Raw genomic sequence first — 21920 nt, 5'->3', positions numbered from 1 at the left:
AGAGTGATTTCGAGATTTAGATTTAAAGAAAAACAACAGTTTTTCTTTGCTGGTTTTTCATTTTGTGGAGTTTATTTTCTTCGTTTGCAGAACTCCCCTGTATGAGTGAAGCTAGTTTATGTTCCCAGTGTAGAAGCAATGTACCAGTGCCTATTCTCCCCATACCCTTGCCATTGTTAGGTATTAGCAGTCCCTTTTGCTCTTTTCCATTTGCTTAGATATAAAATGATATGTCATTGTTTTACTTAGTATTTCTTTGATTATAAAGGACATTAAATATTTTTCACTTATCTACTGGCCATTTGTATTTTTTTGGTGAACTGCCTGAGGTTTGGCCATTTTTCTGTCAGGGTTAGAATTCACCTTTTCTTACTTATGTTTTAAGTTGGATGTTTTTTCCTTGTAAGTCTCTTCTATAGTTTAAAGACATTAACCTTAATTTTTATTATTGTATATTTTACAGATTTTTTTTTATTTTACAGATATTTTTATCAGTATCTTTTGCTCTTGATTTTTGATTTTTTAAATTTTATGTAGTCAAGTCTGCCTTTTCCTTCTCCACTCTAAAATTATTGAAAGTGTTTGCCTTCTAGAAGTTTCATTGGTTTTATTTTTATATTTAATCCTGACATCCAACTGCAAATTATTTTGGTATAAAGAGTAAGATACAACAGTGATCTTTTTTTTTTTTTTTTTTTTTTGCAAATGGCAAGTTGTTGTCTGAGAACTTATTTTGAATAATCTGTCCCTTCTTTTACTTAAGAAAGAATGAAAGAAGCAAGAGATTGGGGCATCTGAGTGAAATAGATTTTAAGATCTAGAGACTTAGGTGAGAAGACTTTGGGGCTTGTGTCCTTCTGTCTTGGCAGTTTTCACTGGCTGCACAAGTAAGTGTAATATTTGAAGTAGTTGTTTTGTTAAGGAAGGACCAAATAATAATACCACTATTGTGCATGAAAAGAATGTAGACTGGAAGGGTTATGGTGATCGTTGTGGTTGGGTCTGTTCTTGTCTTTGAAGATTACCACTTTCTAAAAGATCACTGGTTATGTTTTTTGCTTCTGTAAAGGTCAGCACAAAACTGAAAACTGCCCTATTTTGGGGAAGTTTGCAAAAACAAGCCTGAATTTTTTAGGTAAAAATGGGGGCCCTAAAGTTGGCGAGATGCACAAGAGGAATTCTGTCCCACTACATTTTCCTGCTAACAGAAACTATTCCTTGATCTTTTAGGTTTAGTTCCTTATGCTTCCTACCTAGAAAATACAGAAAGTACAGTGACCTAACAGAAGCTTAAATACTGGCTTGCCTCTTATAATAGGATGCATTGGCATTCTTTCCTCCCAAATCAGGATGCAGACTTCTGAGTGCAGTTAGTAAAACCCATTTCTTCATGTGCTTAACTTTTGCTGATTTTGAAGAAATACTAAACTTCAGCGGTGGATTCCAAAATGAATGTCATTAAAGGTTACATTTTGACAGACGTGTTGAGAGTTTGTTATTGTTTATATCGATGTACCATGTCTATTTTGTCTGTTTACCAATGGTTTTATGTTTTTTATTTAGGTCGTGACAAAGACCTTTCATGGTGCAGGCTTGGTTGTCCCAGTAGATAAAAATGATGTTGGGTACAGAGAGCTCCCTGAAACAGATGGTAATGTATTTCTTAATGCATATATGTGTGGAAGGTTTTCCTTGTACTGAGAAGTACATAAGTAAGTATGCTTTTTGTGGGACAATCAATAGAGCTTATGGATAAAGAGCAAGCTCAAGTTTTAGGGTCAGTCGGGCCTGAATTAAAACTAGGTTTATAGCTGGGACTCCTGGGTGGCTCAGTTGGTTGGGCAGGTGCCTTCGGCTCAGGTCATGATCCCAGCGTCCTGGGATCGAGTCCCGCATCGGGCTCGTTGCTCAGCGGGGAGCCTGCTTCTCCCTCTGCCTCTGCCTGCCTCTCTGTCTGCCTGTGCTCGCTCTCTCTCCCTCTCTCTCTGACAAATCAATAAATAAAATCTTTAAAAAAAAAAACTAGGTTTATAGCTGCGTAACCATAAGCAAATTACTTAACCCCACTAAACTTTGTCTTTTTCATCTCTAAAATGGTTAATAATGGTGAATACTATTCATATATAGGGATGTTTGGAGTGTAAAGAGTATGTAAGGTTCTTAGCACAGTGCTTACATAATAGGGCTCAAAATACAGTGGTTAATTTTAAGAGTTTAAAGAATTTTAGCCTATTGCCTGGGTTACTTTTTCTGAACTATTTCAGACATTTGACATTATAGTCAATTTACTAAATAATTACTGAAATAGTGTGTTTTATAGTCCTTTGTGAAAAGTTTTTCATCTGTGTGTAAGATTCTTTAGCTTTCAGAAGCCCAAGATCCTGAACTGCTTCATTTATAAGTAACAAAAACTCTGAAAATGGACTGTATATATAAATCTAATTACTGATATTTTGAAAAAAGGGAGGAAAATCAATTCTCAGCTCTTTCCCCTCTCCTCCATTTCCTTCTTTCTTTGAACATCCCTTTTGGCATTCCCTTATATATTATCCTTTTCCAAGGAGGATAAAATTTAGGAGGAAATAAAAGTTAGCACTTCCTCAAGAACCAAGTAGTCCTGCCCAAACACGTCATATTGGCTATCCAATATGACGTTCAGAACAGAACTAGTCAGCTTTGATTGATAGTCTCTGGGGTTGGGACCTAGAGATCTGTATTTTTAACCAGTTTTCTAAAGCAGCTGTTCTCAAACTTTGTTGTGCAGAGTCTCCAGCCGAGATTGGTGTCTTAAATCACAGCTATTCATGTGTAATTATTTTTGCTGTACCCCTACCTCTTTAGAGGAATTCCATGGGGAAAATATGACTGAGCTATACAATATGGTAGCCAGTAGCCACACATGGCTACAGAGTGCTTCATATGTGGCTAGTGCAATTGAGCTGAATTTGCCATTTTAATTCATTGAACTTTAAAAACTGACACTTAAAATTTTTAATATTGATCATATGTTGAAGTGCTACTATTCGGATATGATGGGTTGAATTAAATATCTTAAAATTAGTTTCATATATTTAATATAGCTACAGAAGAAAAAAAACTTAATTATATAGGAAGCCTACATTTTCTTTGGACAGGCAAATCTGTCCTATATCTCCTTTCTGAAGTCAGAGATAAATCAGTCTCTAATGGGAAAGGAGTGAGTATAGGCTCTTGCTATTTTCTGTTCAGTCTTTCTGCTTATACTCCAACCTTCTGCCTACCTGTGTGCTAGTGCACTCAGAGCTTCATAAAGCAGAATTACTGTCTTATTTGGGAAAGTCTGAGAACCTTTGTAGTGGATCTAGGAGTCACTAAAACTTCAGGGGTAGTAGGTATTAAACTGCAGTACCCTGGAGTAAACCTTATTACCCTACCCTGGTTGTGGTTCTGTATTTTTATATCCAAAATCACTATTTATCTCTACTTTTTGCTAACATTCTAGACATTAGATCCTTCTGTGGTTTAATTATTTTTGTTTGAGAAGTGCAGCAAGCCATAAAGTTAGGGACCTGGTATCATCTTGCTTTTGCCTAGTGTCATTTGCCAGGAACTACAGTTGATTGGCAGTTTATTATGTGCAGCAGTGTTCAGCAAATCACAATGTAGTTTGTTCGTAACCAGTTTTCCCTTGAAACTGCTTAAAACATAACATTCTAACCTTGCAAATAAGATGCCTTTTACTGAGAAATTTATGTCATAATAGATTTTTATCAAATGATGTGTATATATGTATATATATGTACATACACATATATGTGTATATATATATATTCACACACACAATAATCCTCACCCCACTCTTTAAAGTAGGTCTTATTCCCATTTTCAGGTGGAAACTAGATCTTAAATTTAGGTCTTTCTGACTAGTGTGCTCACCACTAACCAAAGAATAATAGCTTAGCTAGTTGCCCAACTTTAACTTTGGCACAATCACTATGGCTTAGCTTAAGTCTTCCAGTTGTTGGTAGTAGAAGGATAAAGTAAGAACCAAGTGTTGAAACTTCTAAATCATTGTTTTGAATAGTAACATTTAAGGTAGCATTTTTGAGTGGTTAATTTAAGGTTTCATTTAGATATTAAGTTTGGGCTTCTGTTACATGAATTTTTGTGGAAGTTTTTATTGGTGGAAGAACAGATTTTTTTCCTCACACTGTTGGTGAGCTGAATATTTTCATCTCTGTTTAGTATAGCTTAGCAATTGTTGTAACTTGCTTATTCTTTTGTAGTCCATATATGATTTGCCTGGAGTGAAAGTAGAAGACATCAGAAAGTAATAAACTTTAAATTACTTGCTAACAGAAGACAAGTAGGTCTTTAATTTCATGCCAGCTTTAAGTGAGTTGTAGGGGCTGCCTGGAGCACTGTGGTGAGAAAGATTCTAAGGGTCTCAATAGATTAGTTACATCTTCTTTGGGGGCAGGAAGGAACCCATTTTCTGTCCTTAAGGTTTTGATGGAGGCCAGATATGTTTGCTTGAAATGATTGGCACTGATTTTTTTCTAAAGAAAAGGAAAGGAAGCTTATGAAGTTTGTATAGAGTCTTTTAAAAATCTTCAAACCAATAAATGTGTCACAGCTATTTAGAGTCAGGAACATAGGTGATACGTGTTAATTTGTTCAATGTTATACGTATCTACCAAAGGTGAGAAAACGAACAAAATAACATTTTGTGACTTCACATAGAGTTTGCATTAGTTGTGGTTGTCACAGCCGAATCAAATATATTCAAATTCGGAGGTTAAAAGCCCTGATATTTCTTTACCACTCTTGATCATCTTACGTAACTGTAGTTAGTATCAATAGAGTATTGTGCCTTATACATAAAACTTAAAATTATGTATCATTCTTAGGTGTAACTTGTTAATATTTTAATGAATCTTCACCTCCCGCCAAGATAGCAGCCACTTGGTTTAGAAGTGCATTTTTTTTTTAAGATTTTATTTATTTATTTGACAGAGAGAGATCACAAGTAGGCAGAGAGGCAGGCAGAGAGAGAGAGGAGGAAGCAGGCTCCCTGCTGAGCAGAGAGCCCAATGTGGGACTCCATCCCAGGACCCTGAGATCATGACCTGAGCTGAAGGCAGCGGCTTAACCCACTGAGCCACCCAGGCGCCCTAGAAGTGCATTTTTGGGGGTGCCTAGGTGGCTCAGTGGGTTAAAGCCTTTGCCTTTGGCTCAGGGTATAATCCCAGGGTCCTGGGATCGGGCCCCTCATCAGACTTTCTGCTAGGAGGTGAGCCTACTTCCCCCTCTCTGTGCCTGCCTCTCTGCCTACTTGTGATCTGTCAAATAAATAAAAATCTTAAAAAAAAAAAAAAGAAAGAAAGAAATACATTTTTGTTGGTTGGTTTGAATAATATCCATTTTTTTTTTATTATTGGTTTATCCTGAGGAAAGTATTGGTCAAAAAGGAGGTATGATGAAGTCTGATTAATGTTAAGTACCTTCATACAAATCCTGAGATCTGATGTACACCAATATCCAGAAAGTAGTGGGGAAAAAAGTGTTGAAAGACAAAACAACAATGTTAAACCACTGACATTTTAAATTCAGAGTTTAGAAGTTTTTTCTGTGTTCTTACTTCAAGTTACTCTTTTGCTGTGCCCACACTTCGGTAAAGGTTTAATTCAGCAATGACTTCTTATTTCTTATATTGTCTTTTTCTGTATACATATGTTTTTAGTAGGACAGGACAATAAATAATAAACCTTATGGCCTGTTTTGGTTTTGTTTTCTTTTTTAAATACAGCTTTTAATATGGTCTAGCCCAGAGGTGGCCTATGGTCTCTGTTACCATAGTTTTTTTTTTTTCCAACTGGTTAAAATGGAAAAACATTTTTAGTGTGAGGGCAGTTAAAAACAGAGGGTGGGTCAGGTTTGGCCACAGTTTGCTGATCTGCAGACTAGCCTACTAAAAATCTTCAAAAGTTTATGTATAATCATGATTGCAACTAGATCCATAGTAAAATATTCACACTTTGCTAATATATAAATCTTTTTTGTTAAGCCATTTTTCTTAAAATTATAAAGTTGTCATTCAGTAGTGCCACCCAAGGTGGCATTTGTTGTACTAGTAGAAATTGTTGAAGAAAGATCCAGCTTAGTATCTTTTTATCTTTGTTGATGGGTGTGGATCATCTTTTTGTATCGTTGGTTTCTTACAGCCGACCTCAAGAGAATTTGCAAGACAATTGTTGAGGCACCAAGTGATGAGGACAGACTAAGAGCTTTTGCTCCCATTCAGGAAATGATGACTTTTGTGCAGTTTGCTAATGATGAATGTGATTATGGTATGGGGCTTGAGCTGGGAATGGATCTCTTTTGTTATGGCTCACACGTGAGTAAAAAAAAAAAAAAACTCTTACCTCCCCACCACACTCCACATACAGGCATACTACAGCATGCACATTTATGTCCCCACTAGCATGGGCAGGATATCAAGTCGTCTTGTGTGTTCAAATGAATTTTTTTTTTTCCAAAAGGAACTTTTTGGTAAGCATCTGTCTGAAGATATTTATTTGAAATTCATCTTATATTCTGCCAGAGGTGAATAACCAAGATTATTTGCCTTCAGGTTTCCATTAAAGTGAATTTACTTATTAGACGTATTATACAGCTATATGTCCTTTAGTTAGTTATGTATGTGGCTGTGTACACATACCTGTCATAGGGCTCTGTTTGGTTTTCTGTTGTGGTGGGGGTATTTGTTCTATGCTTGAATTCCTAGATGAAAAATAAATACTACAATAGTCCCTAGCCTCCCACCTGCCTTAACCATGACTTCACTTCCTATGGTTTTAGTTACCTGTGATCAGCCATGGGCCAGAAGCAGATCCTCCTCCTGAGATACTGTCAGGAGGGCAGTAGTAGCCTAACACTGTAGGACAGTGCCTACGTCACTCACCTCACTTCATACTATGTAGGCATTTTGTCAGGTCGTATCATCCTCAGAAAGGTTGGACAGTATTTGGAAAACCACCACATTCATGTAGAACACTAAGACTGTACTGAAGCTATCTTATTACTTGTTAATCTCTTATTGTGCCTAATTTAGAAGTTAAACTTTATCATATAGGAAAACATAGCATACAGAGGATACTGTTTGTGGTTTTAGGCATCTACTGGGGGTCCTGAAACCTATCCCTTGTGAATAAGGTGGGGGCCACTGTATCTTAAAATAGGCTTTCAATGAAATTACTTAAAACATAGGAGTTTTGGGTTTTGTTTTGTTTTGTTTTTTGGTCATGACCTTTGCTTATTAAATAGGAAAGATCTACCTAACAGTTAAATCAGTGCTTATTCGCTGTAGTTGCCTCGAGATGTAGTGTCTGTAGCATGTTTCTCGAGCTAAACTGTTTGGTTTTAAGTCCCATCTTCCCTACTTAGTAGCTGTGTGGGATGGCATTTTATAGCTCAGGAACACCATTGTACCTGTCTCTCTTAGCTATAAAATGTCTGCACACGTGCACACACACACAGACACACACTCCTTTCTCATTTAACCTATGATGTCACCTACCAGCCGTAAAGAGGTAAACCGTCTTGCTCAAGTTTGCAGGCAGTCTGGTTCCAGAGTTAGTGTCTAAATCAGCAATTCCCAAACTGTAAAGTGCATACAGATCTCCTGGAGATAATGTTAAAATGCAGACTGTTTCATTGCATCTGGGGTGAGGCCTGAGACTGTATTTGACCTGCTCCTGGGTGTTGGTAACACTGCTCCTCTTGAGACTAGTGTGGGCATCAAGACGAAACCAGTGGCTAACTCCAGCATGTAGTACAGCCGTGTGGAGGGCTGATCAAACACAGATTGGTGTACTTACCCCGACACTGCCCACCCTCCCAGTTTTGATCGAGTTCTGGGGTGAGTTTAATGAATTTGGATTTCTGACCCATTAACCAGGTCAGGCTGATGCCACTGGGCAGGGGAGTCTATTTTGAGAACTCTGCTCCAAACCGTATCAGTGTGTTTCTCTGCCTACCTTAGATATGGTTATCAGTAAATAAAATCAAAATGTTTAACAGCCAGAATAACAGTCATTGACCAATCAGAATAATGCTGGGCTTGCCAAAATATGTGAACATCAACTTACTTAAAAATGATTGGTTTGAGCACTAAACAACATATGAAAAGGTTTAGCACTGTACTGAGCATCTAGTAAGTGCTAAATGCCATCAACAGAAGCATTGCGAGGTTTATATTTAGTGTGTTTATATATATATATAGTGAGTGTGTGTGTGTGTGTGTAGGTGTATAAATATATAAATAAAATAGCAGTAGTCTGAGTCACTTGATAAACCCAAGGCAGTGACTTAAGCAATGGAGCAGGGTTACAGGGTGGGGTCGAGGAGAGAGAATTTGAAGATAAAGGGGAATATGATTTGAAAACTCAGATTCAGCATAGTGCTTCGTATAGTAAACACCAAGGAAAATAATGATAAAAGTCTTACCCGGTAGGGATAGCACTAGAGAAGGAAAAGCATTTGAGCACATAGTTCGGGGCAAGTAAAAAGGATGATGATCCTTATGTAAGGGATTAAGAAAGCTTAAATTTTAACTTAGTTTTCTTCTGAATTTTCTTCAAGATGTACCATTAGTCTTTTAGAACTATAGGACTGCCTCTTGAACAGAGTGCTAAGTGTCTGTGTGAAATCACTGTTCCTAACCAATTTAGAAAGTAGTTAAAATGATTTGGAGAGTATGCTTCGTGAAACAAGAGCTTTTTCAGTGTATTTTTTGCTACTTACTGGGGCATCTGCTATATCTCTACTTAATGTTATATTCTTTTATTTTTCAGTATTTTCATAAAGTTGCTGGCCAGCTTTTACCTCTTGCATATAATCTGTTGAAGAGGAATCTCTTTGCAGAAATTATTGAAGATCATTTGGCAAACAGAAGTAAAGAAAACATAGACCAACTTTCAGCATGAATGAGTTGGCTTTCTTTCGGTGTGTATTTTAAAGCGTTAGTATTAAACTTGTGATTTTTGTTTGTTTTTAAGGAATACAGAAAATAAATTGATGGAAATATTTACTAAAAACTTTTATAAAGCTCTTTTAGCCTTTTTCTTTCATGTGCAGATCAATGGCAGTCAGTCATCTAAATGGTGATGCCCTAATCACATCTGAAAAACAACTGAAGTCCTCCTCTGACGTGTCACAGGAAGTCAAAGTCTACTGCCTGTGGATACCAGACCTCTCATCAGGGAGTCCTGTTTTCAATACTGAACATACGGACAACTAAAAATTTCCTCCTCAGACTTGAATTAATAATGGCTATAGCTTTAGGCCTGGATTTATGGGCGATGGGGAGGGGATAAGGGGAAGTAAACTTGGTAAGTGCCTGACCCCAGAGGTACCAAAGCTGCATTTTAACAGTATCTCCAAGGGGATATATATGTGGTCCGGGTACCTATTAGGTATATTCTTTAAAACAGTTCTTTGACTCAGAGTATTTACTAATCTATGTAGTACAGAATATTGATACACAGTATAGTATATGAGCTAAAGATCTAAATCTTTAATTTAGATTTTAAAGTTTACTACTGCAAATTATATCACTGGATTTCTAGTACAGATCTGTGATTACAGCTGTGTTTTACCAGATCCATACCCTCCTCAAGTCTGACAAAATGTCCTTCGCCTTAAAAATAAGAGCACAAACCATGAAATATAAAATAGCCAACTCTGCGGATTGGGCTGAAGCTTTTCCCCCTTTGTAAGAAGTTCAGGGTAAAAAAAAGCCCTTGGGTCATCTTATAAGGGTTTTTTGGCAGAAGATTGACTTGACTTAACCAAAGAACTTTCATTGAATTGTCAGTCTCCAGAGTCACTTACCCTGTCAGCTGTCTCCTTAAGATAGTTTGAGATAACTTCCTATTTTGACATTAAAGTATGAGCAGTCTATGAGCAAACACTTCCAGCCAGGATTTTTAATATGAACAGCTTGTCTCATCTCCCCAGTTAAGCTGCAAATTTTTAAAGAACATGTATTTTATCAGTATATGTTTCTCTCAGTAACATAAATCTTTGAGTATGTATTTATTTTCTTCAACAAAATGACCCTATTCCATGCTGCTCAGTAAGTGCCAGATAAAATCGCACTTGAAAGATTTGGGAAACCACTGAGATGCCTTAAAGTAAGAATTCTTGACTTCTCAGACAACAGAATGTCTTCTGAAGTTAAAAATCCCCTCTGCTACTACAGCCTCTACCTAGTATCTGTTCTCCTTCCCATGGTCCAGGCTGCCTTTGTAGGACATTAAGATGCTTTCTTCAAGAGAGATGTTTTATATAATAGCATAGTCAAACTAAACTGAAAACACCCTTGTACCTTCCCTTTCATTACCAGAACTTTCATAGTTCTGATGTGAGGTCTCGAGTGGTTTTAAGGAACTGTCACATCTGAGTGCATAAGCAGCTGCCGGTCCTAGCCCCATATGAATGAAGCTGTAAGATGACAGGAACATTAGCTCACACATACTTTGATTAGAAAAGCTGACCAAATCATATTGGGTCTTAACTAATTGAACATTTTAGAAGCTCCTGAGCTTTTTTCCTCAGACTTCCTTAGTTTCTAAGGTACTTAATACTGGGGGCAGTATTCAGAAATAGTTAATATAGATCTTTTAAATACTGACTATTCAAATAAGTTCAGCTGTCTTATACGAAGCCAATCTGCTTGGCTAGAAATGTTAGCCATTTAATTCTGCCATTCCTTGATCCAATAATTTCAAATATAGTTTGTAGCTTTTTTAAAAATACACCTTCTTGTGATCAGTAATATGGATTGTAATAGGATTTCTTACCAAGGAACAAAGTGAAGTGAAGGGGGACAAAAAAATAGACCAGCTTTTCATCCACCCTTATACAAACCTAAGATGAATGTGTATTTTCAGAAAGCTAGGCATGTAACAGCCGAGACTGAATTGGATACCAGTGCCAATATGGCTCTTACAATCTTGATACTGTAGTTGTGGATTTCTAGTCTCAAACTCCCAATTTGTGTCAGAGGGCTGCAAACAGGTTTCAAACAGGTTCCAACTACTGAAATTTTTCATTAAAGAGGAAGATCCTTAGGTAATACCAAACTTCTTTTTTTCCCTCACTGAAGCACAGTTTGCTGAATATTTTTATCTACCTAGAATGTGGCCATCCAATGGCTCGTCATTTCCACACGCCGCCTATCTACTTCTGTTCACAGAACACCTTCTAGGGGCCTACACTCACAAGTGAAGTACCTTAACCCAGTAAGAATTTAACAGAATCACTACCCAAATTTAGCTGAGCTCATTCCTGGAGCTTGATAACAGAGTTTCTGAATGACATCTCAAACACTTACCTAGAAAGATACACCCAAGAAAACAATGAAAGCTATAAAACTTAATCCAAGAGAGTGCTACAAACTACTTCGCCACAATGACAGATACTATCTACACAGATGATCCTTCTGATACCTTAAACCTCACAGTTTTTTTTCAATATCTAGACCAGGGTGAACAAACTAGGGCTGAGGGCCAAATCTGGCCCACCCCTCCTTGGTTTTGTAGATTAAAATTTTATGGAGGAGCAGCCATACCCATTCATTTGCGTATTATGTGTGCCTATAGCTTGGCAGAGCAGTTGCAGTATTATGGCCCCCAAGCCTAAAAGATTTACTATCTGGCACGCCACAGAAGAAAATTTGCCGACCCCTGTTCTAGACGGTCCCCCTCATTAGCCATCAACTCCAAAGTCACACCCTAGACCCTTGTCAGCACAATAATGCAAACCTAATCTGCTTCAAGCATCCTACTGTCCAAAATATCATCACCCGTCTTTTCCTCTCTTCCTCTAGTCCCCACCATAGCCTACACCAGTTCACTGATCGAACAGCCCTTTTCACTATTCTTCACTCACTCGGCATTCTAGCTTCCCTCTTCCCCCACCCTTATATTCCACTCTCCATCCTTATAATCACTCCCTGGCATCTACTCCACTGCTCCTCTCTCCATTAGTTGTACTTAACGTTAGAACCTTAAGCCTGATAAAAAGCTGCCTACTCCTGCTTCAGCTTGGTATCAGGTGGCTGGGGAAAAAAATAATAATCATGACATCCGGTCTTGTTTTAACCTCAGGTTGTCATACTACTGCCCATTAATCCTACTACTTCCACATCTTTCCTCAAACATGCAACAGTACCTCCCAGCCCTCAGTTTATTTCACTAGGAAAAAACAAGCAAAATAACTTCACAAGATCTCACCCCACACTACCAGCTACCCAATATTCTCTGCCTCTTCCACATTGGTATGACTGTTGCTTAATGTCCCACTGTGTGCCCAAGATGCCATCCCCTCTTACCTACTCAAAGACCTCTCCCCTCTCTTCAAATCAATTTTCCCTCTCTCATATTCCTACCAATAACAAAAGCTGTAATACCTACATCCTAAAACAAAACACTTTCACACATTCAGTTTTCAGAAAACTCAGCAAGAGCTGAAATAGCTGCCTTTTGGGGATGCCTGGGTGACTCAGTTGCTTAAGCATCTGCCTTTGGCTTAGGTCATGATCCTAGGGTTCATGACAGGGCTCCCCGCTCAGCAGGAAGTCTGCTTCTCCCTCTCTCTTCCGCCCCTTGCCCACACCTGCTCATGCTCTCAAATAAAATCCTTAAAAAATTAAATAAATAATTGCTGCCTTCAGTTCCTTTAATCAATCTCTGTCAAACACACTCCAATCAGACTTTTGCCCAATCTTGCTGAACCAGCCTTGGTTAAAATTATCCATTATCTCCCACTAGGCAATTTTCAGCCCCCATTTACTTCACTGGATCAGCAACACCCGAAAAGTTGATCCTCCTTGAAACTTATTCACTTACCTTAGGGGACCACCTTTCTCTTAAAGGCACCAGTATTCCCCCTATCTCACTGGTGGCTCCCTCTTGGCCGGCCCCTCATCATCTCAGATCTAAGTATACATGTATGTCAACGCTCCTGGCTTCTCTTACCACTTAATCCCATGGTGGTCCCCTCCTGGTTCAGGATGATACCTCCCAGATGTTTCAGGTCTCTTAGTCTGGACCTTCCTCCTGAACCTGAGTCTCTGTATATTCGATTGCCTAATTGACAGCCCCACTTTGAAGCCAAAAAGTCATTTCAAATTTAATGTCTAAAACTAAAATTCCTCTGTACACAACCTCAAATCTAGTCCTCCTGAAGTCATTCCCAATTCAGTCAGTGGCCATTGGAAACCTCCTTTACTCCTCTTGTACCACTCCACATTTGATCCATTAGCAAATCCCGTCTATGCAACCTCCAAACGTCTAGAGTCCAACCAATTGAACGACCTCCACCAGCCCCAGGCAGATTCGAGCCTCTATCATATTTTACCTTGGTTATTCCGAGAGCCTTCTAATTGCGTCTCCCTCCTTCCACCCCTTCCCCATTATAGTGTATCCCCTCAAAGCAGCCAGAGACCACGTTAAGTCAGATCATGTCACTTTTCTGTCCCACTGGCTTCCCATTTTATTCAGAATAAAAGTCAAATGACTATATTCCTAACTTCTTTCTTCCTCTTACACCCTACTCCCCACTCCAGCCACAGTGACCTATTTGGTATTCCCTCTGTCAGGTATATCCTACCTCAGGATGTTTGCACATACTACTTCCTCTTCACAGAACATTCTCCTCACAGATAACTATCATTCCCTTACTTTTTTTAAGATTCTGCTCAAATGTCACCTTAATGCTGAGGCCCTTTTTCATCACCCTCTATAAAAATCCCCATTACTGATTTCTCTCCATTAGAATGGGAATTTTTTCCTGACTTATGTATGCCTAGAACTGTGTGGCACACAGGAATAAGAAAAAAAAAATCTGCTGAACTAACTAATTTGTGATATGTATCATCATCTGACACACCATGTATGTCTCTGTCCCTGCTAGAATGTAAGCTTCAGGAACACAGCACAGTACCTATCACACAGTTAAGTATTCAATAAAAGCTCACTGAATGATCAAATGAAATGAATGATAAAAAAAAAAATCTATTCCAGACGTTTTAGTCCAATAGCTTTAACTTTTCAGTCCAAATAGCTTTACTTTAATGAGTTTAGTATTAGACTACTGAAATCTTTTAAGAATTCAAATGTTACCACCTTCTTTTAGGCAGTTCTATTAGCAAATGTACAATGGAATTTTTTTTTTTTAAGATTTTACTTATTTATTTGAGAGACAGAGATCACAAGTAGGCAGAGAGGCAGGCAGAGAGAAAGGGGGAAGCAGGCTCCCTGCTGCGCAGAGAGCCCTATGCGGGGCTCAATCCCAGGACCCTGGGATCATGACCTGAACCAAAGGCAGAGGCTTTAACCCACTGAGACATCCAGGTGCCCCTACAAAGTACTATTTTAAGAAACATGTAGGAGCGCCTGGGTGGCACAGTCGGTTAAGCGTCTGTGTTTCGACATAGGTTGTAATCTCAGGGTCATGAAACTGAGCCCCAGGTTAGATTCCATACTCAATGCAGAGTCTGCTTGAGATTCTCTTTCCCTCTCCATCTGCCCCTCCCTCTCTCTAAAATAAATAAATATTTTTTAAAAATCATGTAAATCATTTACATGTTTTAAATTCATGCCAACAGCAAAATATTTTTTCTTTCTTTTTTTTAAAAAGATTTTATGTATTTATGTATTTATGTATTTATTTATTTATTTAAAAGATTTTATGTATTAATTTGACAGAGAGAAATCACAAGTAGATGGAGAGGCAGGCAGAGAGAGAGGGAAGCAGGCTCCCCGCTGAGCAGAGAGCCCGATGCGGGACTCGATCCCAAGACCCTGAGGTCATGACCCGAGCAGAAGGCAGTGGCTTAACCCACTGAGCCACCCAGGCGCCCCTAATATTTCTTTTTTGAAAGTAAACTGGCATGAAATCTTTCTGTAAACCTGGAGATTGCACTGACAAGCAGAGACTCTCTACTATTGCTGGTAGTGTTTATATCCTGCTGTTTGATTCAGCATCTATTCCTTTTGTCACCCCCTCGCCTGTCTTTGTAACCTGAGAGCAGCATTCTATTTGTCACCCCTTTGAGGCTGCATGTGCCAGGCATATTGGCCTACACTGCATAGAGCAGCAGCAGAAGTGGGAGGATATTACAGATATAATTAAAGGCCAAACCACACATTGTCATACAGATTTTAATAGATTTTCTGATTAACTCATCACAGTAATCATTTTTACTGTAATGATATGCAGCTTTACTACACTAGTATAAATAAAAACAGATAAATACAGCTCTAGGCAACATCACAGATTAACAAACTAAGCATTCTTCATGAACCAAAACTGAAAACAATTATTAATAAGAGATGCTGACACCCTTGCCCATTCTCATCATACCTTCTCAAAAAGGGTACTCCAATAAGGCGCTCCACTTATTATATTGGTCAATTAGTTTGCCAATTAGCCAGGCACATATATTTCATGGTCTCCACTATTTCATCATTTGGTTGAAAAGTAGACACACCTCAACATATCAAAAAGAAAAGTGGAACAGGTAGTATTACTGAAGAAAACCACCGAATGCATTTGAAATACAACACTCTTCCTGTATTTTAGCAGTAAGACACATCAAGGGATAGAAACATACCAGGAAGAAAATTAATATCTACCTTGAATATCCACCCTGAAATGTCAGTCTGTGAAGCAGGATGAGCAATGGGACAAGGACATGAAATCAAAAAGGAAACATGGAAAATTGAATCCATGTGACGTTTAATGTTACAAAGCTATCTGCAAAAGAAGCTGGTTTCTCCTTTGAAGACTCAAGACAAGCCATTCCGTAGCCAATGCTGAGGAGTTCACACTGCAGAGACACTCAGGACAAGATGAAGGTAAGATATATAGAAGTATCATTTAGAAAGATTTCACTCCAGATGGCCAAATGAACTTTGAAGGGGTAATTAAGAAAGCTTGAAGTCTGCCAAAGGGGAGGGGGAAGTAAACTCAGACAAAATACTGACTTTAGGCAGATAGCAAAATGAGAAATGTTTCACAAAATTCCTAAAATGTTTTTCAACTTTCAACTGTCATTCTAATATGGCTTCATGATCTAATAAAGCTTCAAGATCTTACAGATATATTATTTTTAAGAACTAGGAAGTGAAAAATCACTTCCAAAATGTAAAAACGGCTCATTGCCGGTTATGTTTCAGAAAATGTCTGTCTGCAAAACTCATTTATTACCAAATTGGTAATTCATTCATTACCAAGAATGCATAAGCCCAGATTATTTAGGCCAGTCCTTCAAGTAAACTGCTTTTGCTGATAGTGAATTCAGACCATGATTCAGACAGACATTTCCAAAAACAAAAATTCCAAACACACCCCAGTACAATTTCAACTCATCCTGCAAAAATGTACACTGTGGATACTCAAAACTTTAACACTTACGGATGTGATGTACCCCAAGATTCAAAGGTTATGTTCAGATTAATATTTTAACTGCTACCTTTGTAACTGATGTTTTCAGTTATTTGATTTTTTTTTAAGTTAACATTATTTAACTTTTGGTTTTAATCTGCAAAGTGATTTCTCGTGTTTTAAGTTTCTAGTTAATGAGTCAAAATGTACAGGTCTGAAGACATAATCCAGAGGATGGCAGTGAAAGATCAGAAAAAGGTTTATGTACACATTGGATCATAGACAAATAACCACAACCTCTTTTTAAACCCTTGTTCCCAGTGTAAACTTTGTTCATATCTCCATATTTGTAAGTCTGAATTAGTCTATAAAAATCACATTAAAAAGGTAAAATTATTTAAGCGCGATATTAACTGATCTGTATTTTATAAATTTTAATCCATAAAAATATAAATAAGAATGGTAAATTTTTAAGAAAAGAAATATACATTTAGTGCAAGTTATGAATTACATTTCTTCTTCAGTGTCAGCAATAAAATATCTTGAAGAAAGAAAAAAAATGACTGATCTAATTTCAAGAAAAAAAATTCCAGTGTTTAAACATGCAATTAATACCAGATACAGCTAAACAGAATACTTCCTTCTCTTTACTGTCAAAGCAGCAGCATTTTGTTTCCTTATGCTGAACAGTACTTGTGTATTATAGTAGTTTTAGAATAGAAAATTTGCATAAGACCAAGTCACATTATCCATAAAGTCTGAGAGGAAAAAAACAAAAAGAAAACTCTTTATCCTTACAAGTCACGTTCAGTGTTGTTGATTCTGAACCACAGTGCACACAAGCTGAGAGATTTTGTTCACGGTTCATTCAAGATTTTACCTGTTTGATTTGCCTTTGTTGTGGTGCATGTGACTGCTCCAAGCATTTGGTGATGGTACAAACTACATGGTTAATGGCACAAGAAACACTCCCTTCTTGTGATGAAACTTCAGTAAAATCACAGTACATCTCAATATGAGAAAGGACTGTTTCAAAAGGGCACACCAATTTAAAGAGGCTTTGTCACAGCTCAAGAGAGAAAGAAAAAAGAGAGAGGGAGAGAGAGAAAGGAAAGCTCTTCTGGAATGTAGAAAGATAATGCTTAACTATATAATTCATGAATTAAACAGAACAGTTTTGATACAAAAGGGCAAGACCTTGCAGTCTTATCGATGGCTCAATTCAAAGTAATCCCTCCAGAAACAGGGATGCAAATGTGTCTGTGCGACATCGGAGTAACAGGCCAGGTGCTCCGGGTGCTCCAAGGCTGCAGTGCCCCCTCCGCCAACGCTCCAGCCCACGGTCCCGGGCACATCCTCAGCTGAATGCATCCAGTGCAGAACAGGAGATGATTTGCTGCTGCTCTTGGTTAGACGGGGAAAATATCTCACTCACTTCCTTGTCGCTCCTTTCCCTCCCCAAACAACTCCTCCATTCCACCAGCAGTGTTTGCAAACCGTGTGGCAAAAGCCCGGCTTTTAGATTTCTTTCTTTCTTTCTTTTTTTAAAGGACAAAAAAAAGTAGACGACTCCCTCAGGTTAAAGAGTTGTGCTATTCAACAAATGAACTTCTTCTTCTGTTTCCTCTCTCTCTTCATCTATAGGATTCAGTTGAACATTATTGAAGCGGGGTCTTGGTTTGCCGTCTGGGCCATATGACGGAGGATATCTTTTTTTGTTATAATGCCAAGGAGGCGCCTGAAAGCAATAAACAGAAGATTGCTATTAAAATAAAAGGGAAAAGAAAAGAAAAGCTAACTCTATAGCTAAACCCTTTTTGTTGACAGGAAGAGAGCAAAGCAAGCACTGTGATTTTATATTTTCAGAGTATTTTACTGGTAAAGATAATTAAATTATCCGGCAACCATCCTTTGATATGAAAGTATCATGGTCACTAACAGTACAATGTCCTTTCCAACAAGACTCTTGAGGACTGCATGCCTCATTGAAATAGAGGTACTTTGATTCATGTATGCCAACAAAAAAAGTAAAAAAAAAATTAAAAAATTAAAAAAATAAAAATGGGAGGATGTGTGAACAAGAAATGATACCGATCCCATTTGAGAAGGAAAATTCATTGCCATGATACCAAGAAAGCAGTAATATGTCTGATGACCAAATCTCCTCAATATTCCATTTTTTTAAAACCAAACATAACCAACTTCAAAAAAATAACTTAAGGATTGCCCAGTTGTATGCAGAATCTTCATGAAAGCACATACAATTGAGATAATATAGTCAACAAAGAACTCCAATCCCAAACTTCAGAGCCCCAAGAATAAATCTAGAAAACAACCCAAGTTTCTAGTACACTCATCAATGTTTTCCTCTTTTGATTTTGCCCAAAAAGTTAAATACAGTGCTTTTATGAAAGTCTTGGTTGTTAATGCTTACAGTAAAAGGTGAAAAATCAAGAAGCAATCCTAAAAGATTATTATAGGTGAAGCAGAAAGCAGAATGAATGAGAAGCTACTTATTTTTCTGGTTAGTAGTTTTTTAAAAAAGGATGCATGAAACACTTGTGAAATATTAGCAAACAACAGGAATACACAATCAGTTGTGTACTTAAGCAAACAGGGACGGATTTTATATAGGTATGACAATTGCAGGGCAAAATAATTTCAGGCATTAATTGCTAAAGCCAGACAATTTTTAGGTTATAAGGTAAGGTAATTCAAAATTTTATCTTTAGTCATGAAACCACTAGGACATAAAGCCAGTTAAAACAAATGCATCTGACCCCAAAAGCTGCTCACAGCATTCTGGAAACATCATACAAAAGGGGCACACATATAATCTAGGTACAGTTCACTAATGAAACAGCAGGACACACATTCTTGACTGTGAAGGTATGCAAGGTGTAGCAGAAAAGGAACTAATGTTATGATCACAAATATATACAACATTACACACTAGTTAGTGTGCCCATAAAAAATCTGTTTAACATTCGGCAATTCTAACATTGCTAAGCTCAGTTAAAATCATTTGTGAGCTTAGATTTACCACAAGACTACCACAAGATTAGGAAACATAAAAAAGGAGGAGGGTTTTTTGGGGGGCGGGCGCAGACATTTTTAACCAGTCAAGCACCTTCTGAGATCAGTGTATCTGCTAAGGTAGACAGACTTGTGTTTACTTTAAGAACGTCCAATAATATTTACTCATTTAACTAACAAATTGTTTACAGTTCTTAAATTGCAACCAATGATTTTGATGAGAGACATTAACTTCTGCTAACTTCCTGTGAATAGAATCTTACAAATATCTAAATTAATCTTGCAGACATAGTTTATGAGATATAAATGTAACTGGCAGCATGTAGGATCTTTTTATTCAGCAGATAATCTGGGACAGACAGAACTGAACAGTTCACAAGTTTCATGCTTCCTGACTTCTAAGGTGTCTAATGAGGAGATCTGATATATCTAATCACCAAGGGTTCGACGTGCTGCTTTAGTTGCTCGAGATGCTCTAATATGTTCTTCTTTGTGATGATCCCCAAGACAATCCTGAAACAGATCATGTTATGCTAATAACTGTGTGAGAAATTAAATTAAAAGAGGTTCCAATCATAATGATAAAGAATGAGAAAAAAATAAAAACATGAACCATAAGAATGCTTTTAATGAACTTTAAAAAACTAAAAAATGATTTGAAATCCTAGGTCCCATTTGCATAACTTTTACTGAGTTTCATAAGAGACATGATACTATTTCTAAATATTGGTGAGTTGTTTTCCTTTTTAAATTAAAAATCAAAATCATAAAAGTTCGCAATGAATATGACTATAAAGAAAAGTACAAAAGAAACAATATCAATAAACAGCTATAAATCTCTAAAACTTAGCTTCATTTTCAGTGTTCCTTCATTAGGGGAAAGTATTTTTCTAATTTCTAAAATGTCCCAATGCTGCCACTATTATTTGGATCTACCTCAGCAGTGTAAAGGTAGAAAAAAGCTTAGCCTCAATTGCCTATGAGGAGACTTAAGAAATCCCATGGGTTTTACGACTACTTGGGATTAAAATGAAAGGCAATGTGCACTTAAATAAATAATGCCAACCAATACACACATCCCCTAGTTTTTAGGACCTACTGAAAGCTACTCCTTATAGTAAGCTAATAAGATATATTTATGGGTAGAGGTCTAAATGACTTTTACATTATGTATTTTTTTCTAAATGATTACTTCTCACTTAACCTATCACTATTATAATATCAAGCAAAATGAGGGACATAAATTCTCACAAGGATACTTGAAAATAATCAGATTCATTAGAACAAAATCCTGGTTACTGGTTTTATAATGTAAGAATTCAACTACAATATATAGCAACAAAAATAATGAAAGTCAAAGACTTTAAAAAGCCTTAATCTTCAATTCTGGAAGGCCATCAAGAATGCCCATCAAGGTATTGGAAATTTCCTTGGTGATCTAGTTAAGTCAACTTTACTATTCAACTGCCTTTGAACATTCTGACTTCTTAAAGAATGTCACCAGAGGACTTCACTTAAAGAGTAGTCAAGGCCTACAGATACGTCAGTTATAAAACAGTTATTAAGGATGATGCCTGGGTGTGGGGGTAGGAAAGCAGGGAGGGCATGCATTGGGAAAGGTAGAAACAGGTTCTCTGCTAATGTTTTCTCATTATTTAAAATAATGTACTGATCCTTAAGAACAAGATAAATTGAAAAGTTGTCAGAGGATATGAACAAGTTCTCCCTCCAAAAAGGCTCAGAAAATGCACTTATGAAAGAAAAAATGCATACATAAACTAAGTACTTAATCACTCAATGGATGATCTTTTCAGTGCGACAGAAACAATAAAAAACCATCAACTCACTTTAATTTATAGTTGGGAGTCTGGAAATGTAAAAAACCTTAACAAATAATTCCAGTTTAATTCTTACTCATTCTTTTCTTTTCAATTATATATACAATGATTACTTCAGTTAGTATATTAGTAAGCTCTGCCAAATCACAAGGTACACAATGAGGAGAGTTACAGATTGATTAAGAACCAATTGGCAAATTTGGAGATTTATATAGTATCTCTATATTACAAAGTAATGATCCTATAAAAAGGAGGAAATAATGTACTTCCTATGAAGAAAAGTGATTTGAGCAAAAGAAGGCCATGTTCAGTGCTTTATTAATTGCAGGAAATACAAAGAAAATCAATGAAAAATGTAACTTATATAAAGAATAATCTGCTGTTTCCTTGGGTGGCTAACAAGCAATGATTTAAGAGTTAACAGAGCATGTTTCCAAAATATGTTCCGAAAACACCAGTCCCAAGAATTCTTCTGTGCTCTTTCCTCCATCAAAAAAAAAATTAAAAATAAAAATAAAAGGCTGCATGTTCAAACAAGTTTGGAAAGCTATATTTCCTATCGGCCCTGTGACTCAAATAGTATCAACATTTTATAAGTTTTGAGACATTCCA

The 21920-nt window shown here is 37.2% G+C and overlaps 2 protein-coding genes across 7 annotated transcripts in view; one reads left to right on the top strand and one right to left on the bottom strand.

The window, feature by feature from the left end:
• The window catches only part of LOC122889574 (histone PARylation factor 1), a 35920-nt gene extending 26194 nt beyond the window's left edge, over positions 1-9726 (top strand). The window contains exons 6-9 of one of the 2 annotated variants that reach the window (XM_044224840.1): positions 1564-1651; positions 6204-6376; positions 8835-8985; positions 9118-9726. In XM_044224840.1, coding sequence (XP_044080775.1) covers positions 1564-1651; positions 6204-6376; positions 8835-8966 — 393 coding nt within the window. In that variant the 3' untranslated portion in view covers positions 8967-8985; positions 9118-9726. Of the gene's footprint in view, positions 1-1563; positions 1652-6203; positions 6377-8834; positions 9082-9117 lie in introns of those variants that run through there. The other variant, XM_044224839.1, reaches the window with a different exon arrangement.
• A 5467-nt stretch (positions 9727-15193) lies between these two features.
• The window catches only part of CLCN3 (chloride voltage-gated channel 3), a 99411-nt gene continuing 92684 nt past the window's right edge, over positions 15194-21920 (bottom strand). For 2 of the 5 annotated variants that reach the window (XM_044224835.1, XM_044224837.1), the window contains one exon: positions 15194-18172. In XM_044224835.1, coding sequence (XP_044080770.1) covers positions 18082-18172 — 91 coding nt within the window. In that variant the 3' untranslated portion in view covers positions 15194-18081. Of the gene's footprint in view, positions 19984-21920 lie in introns of all 5 variants that reach the window. The other 3 variants (XM_044224834.1, XM_044224836.1, XM_044224838.1) reach the window with 2 other exon arrangements.

The sequence above is a fragment of the Neovison vison genome, chromosome 11, assembly GCF_020171115.1.
Source record: "Neovison vison isolate M4711 chromosome 11, ASM_NN_V1, whole genome shotgun sequence".
Taxonomy (NCBI): domain Eukaryota; kingdom Metazoa; phylum Chordata; class Mammalia; order Carnivora; family Mustelidae; genus Neogale; species Neogale vison.
The sequence above is the reverse complement of the archived record's forward strand: the minus strand, read 5'-3'. Positions and strand labels throughout refer to the sequence as shown.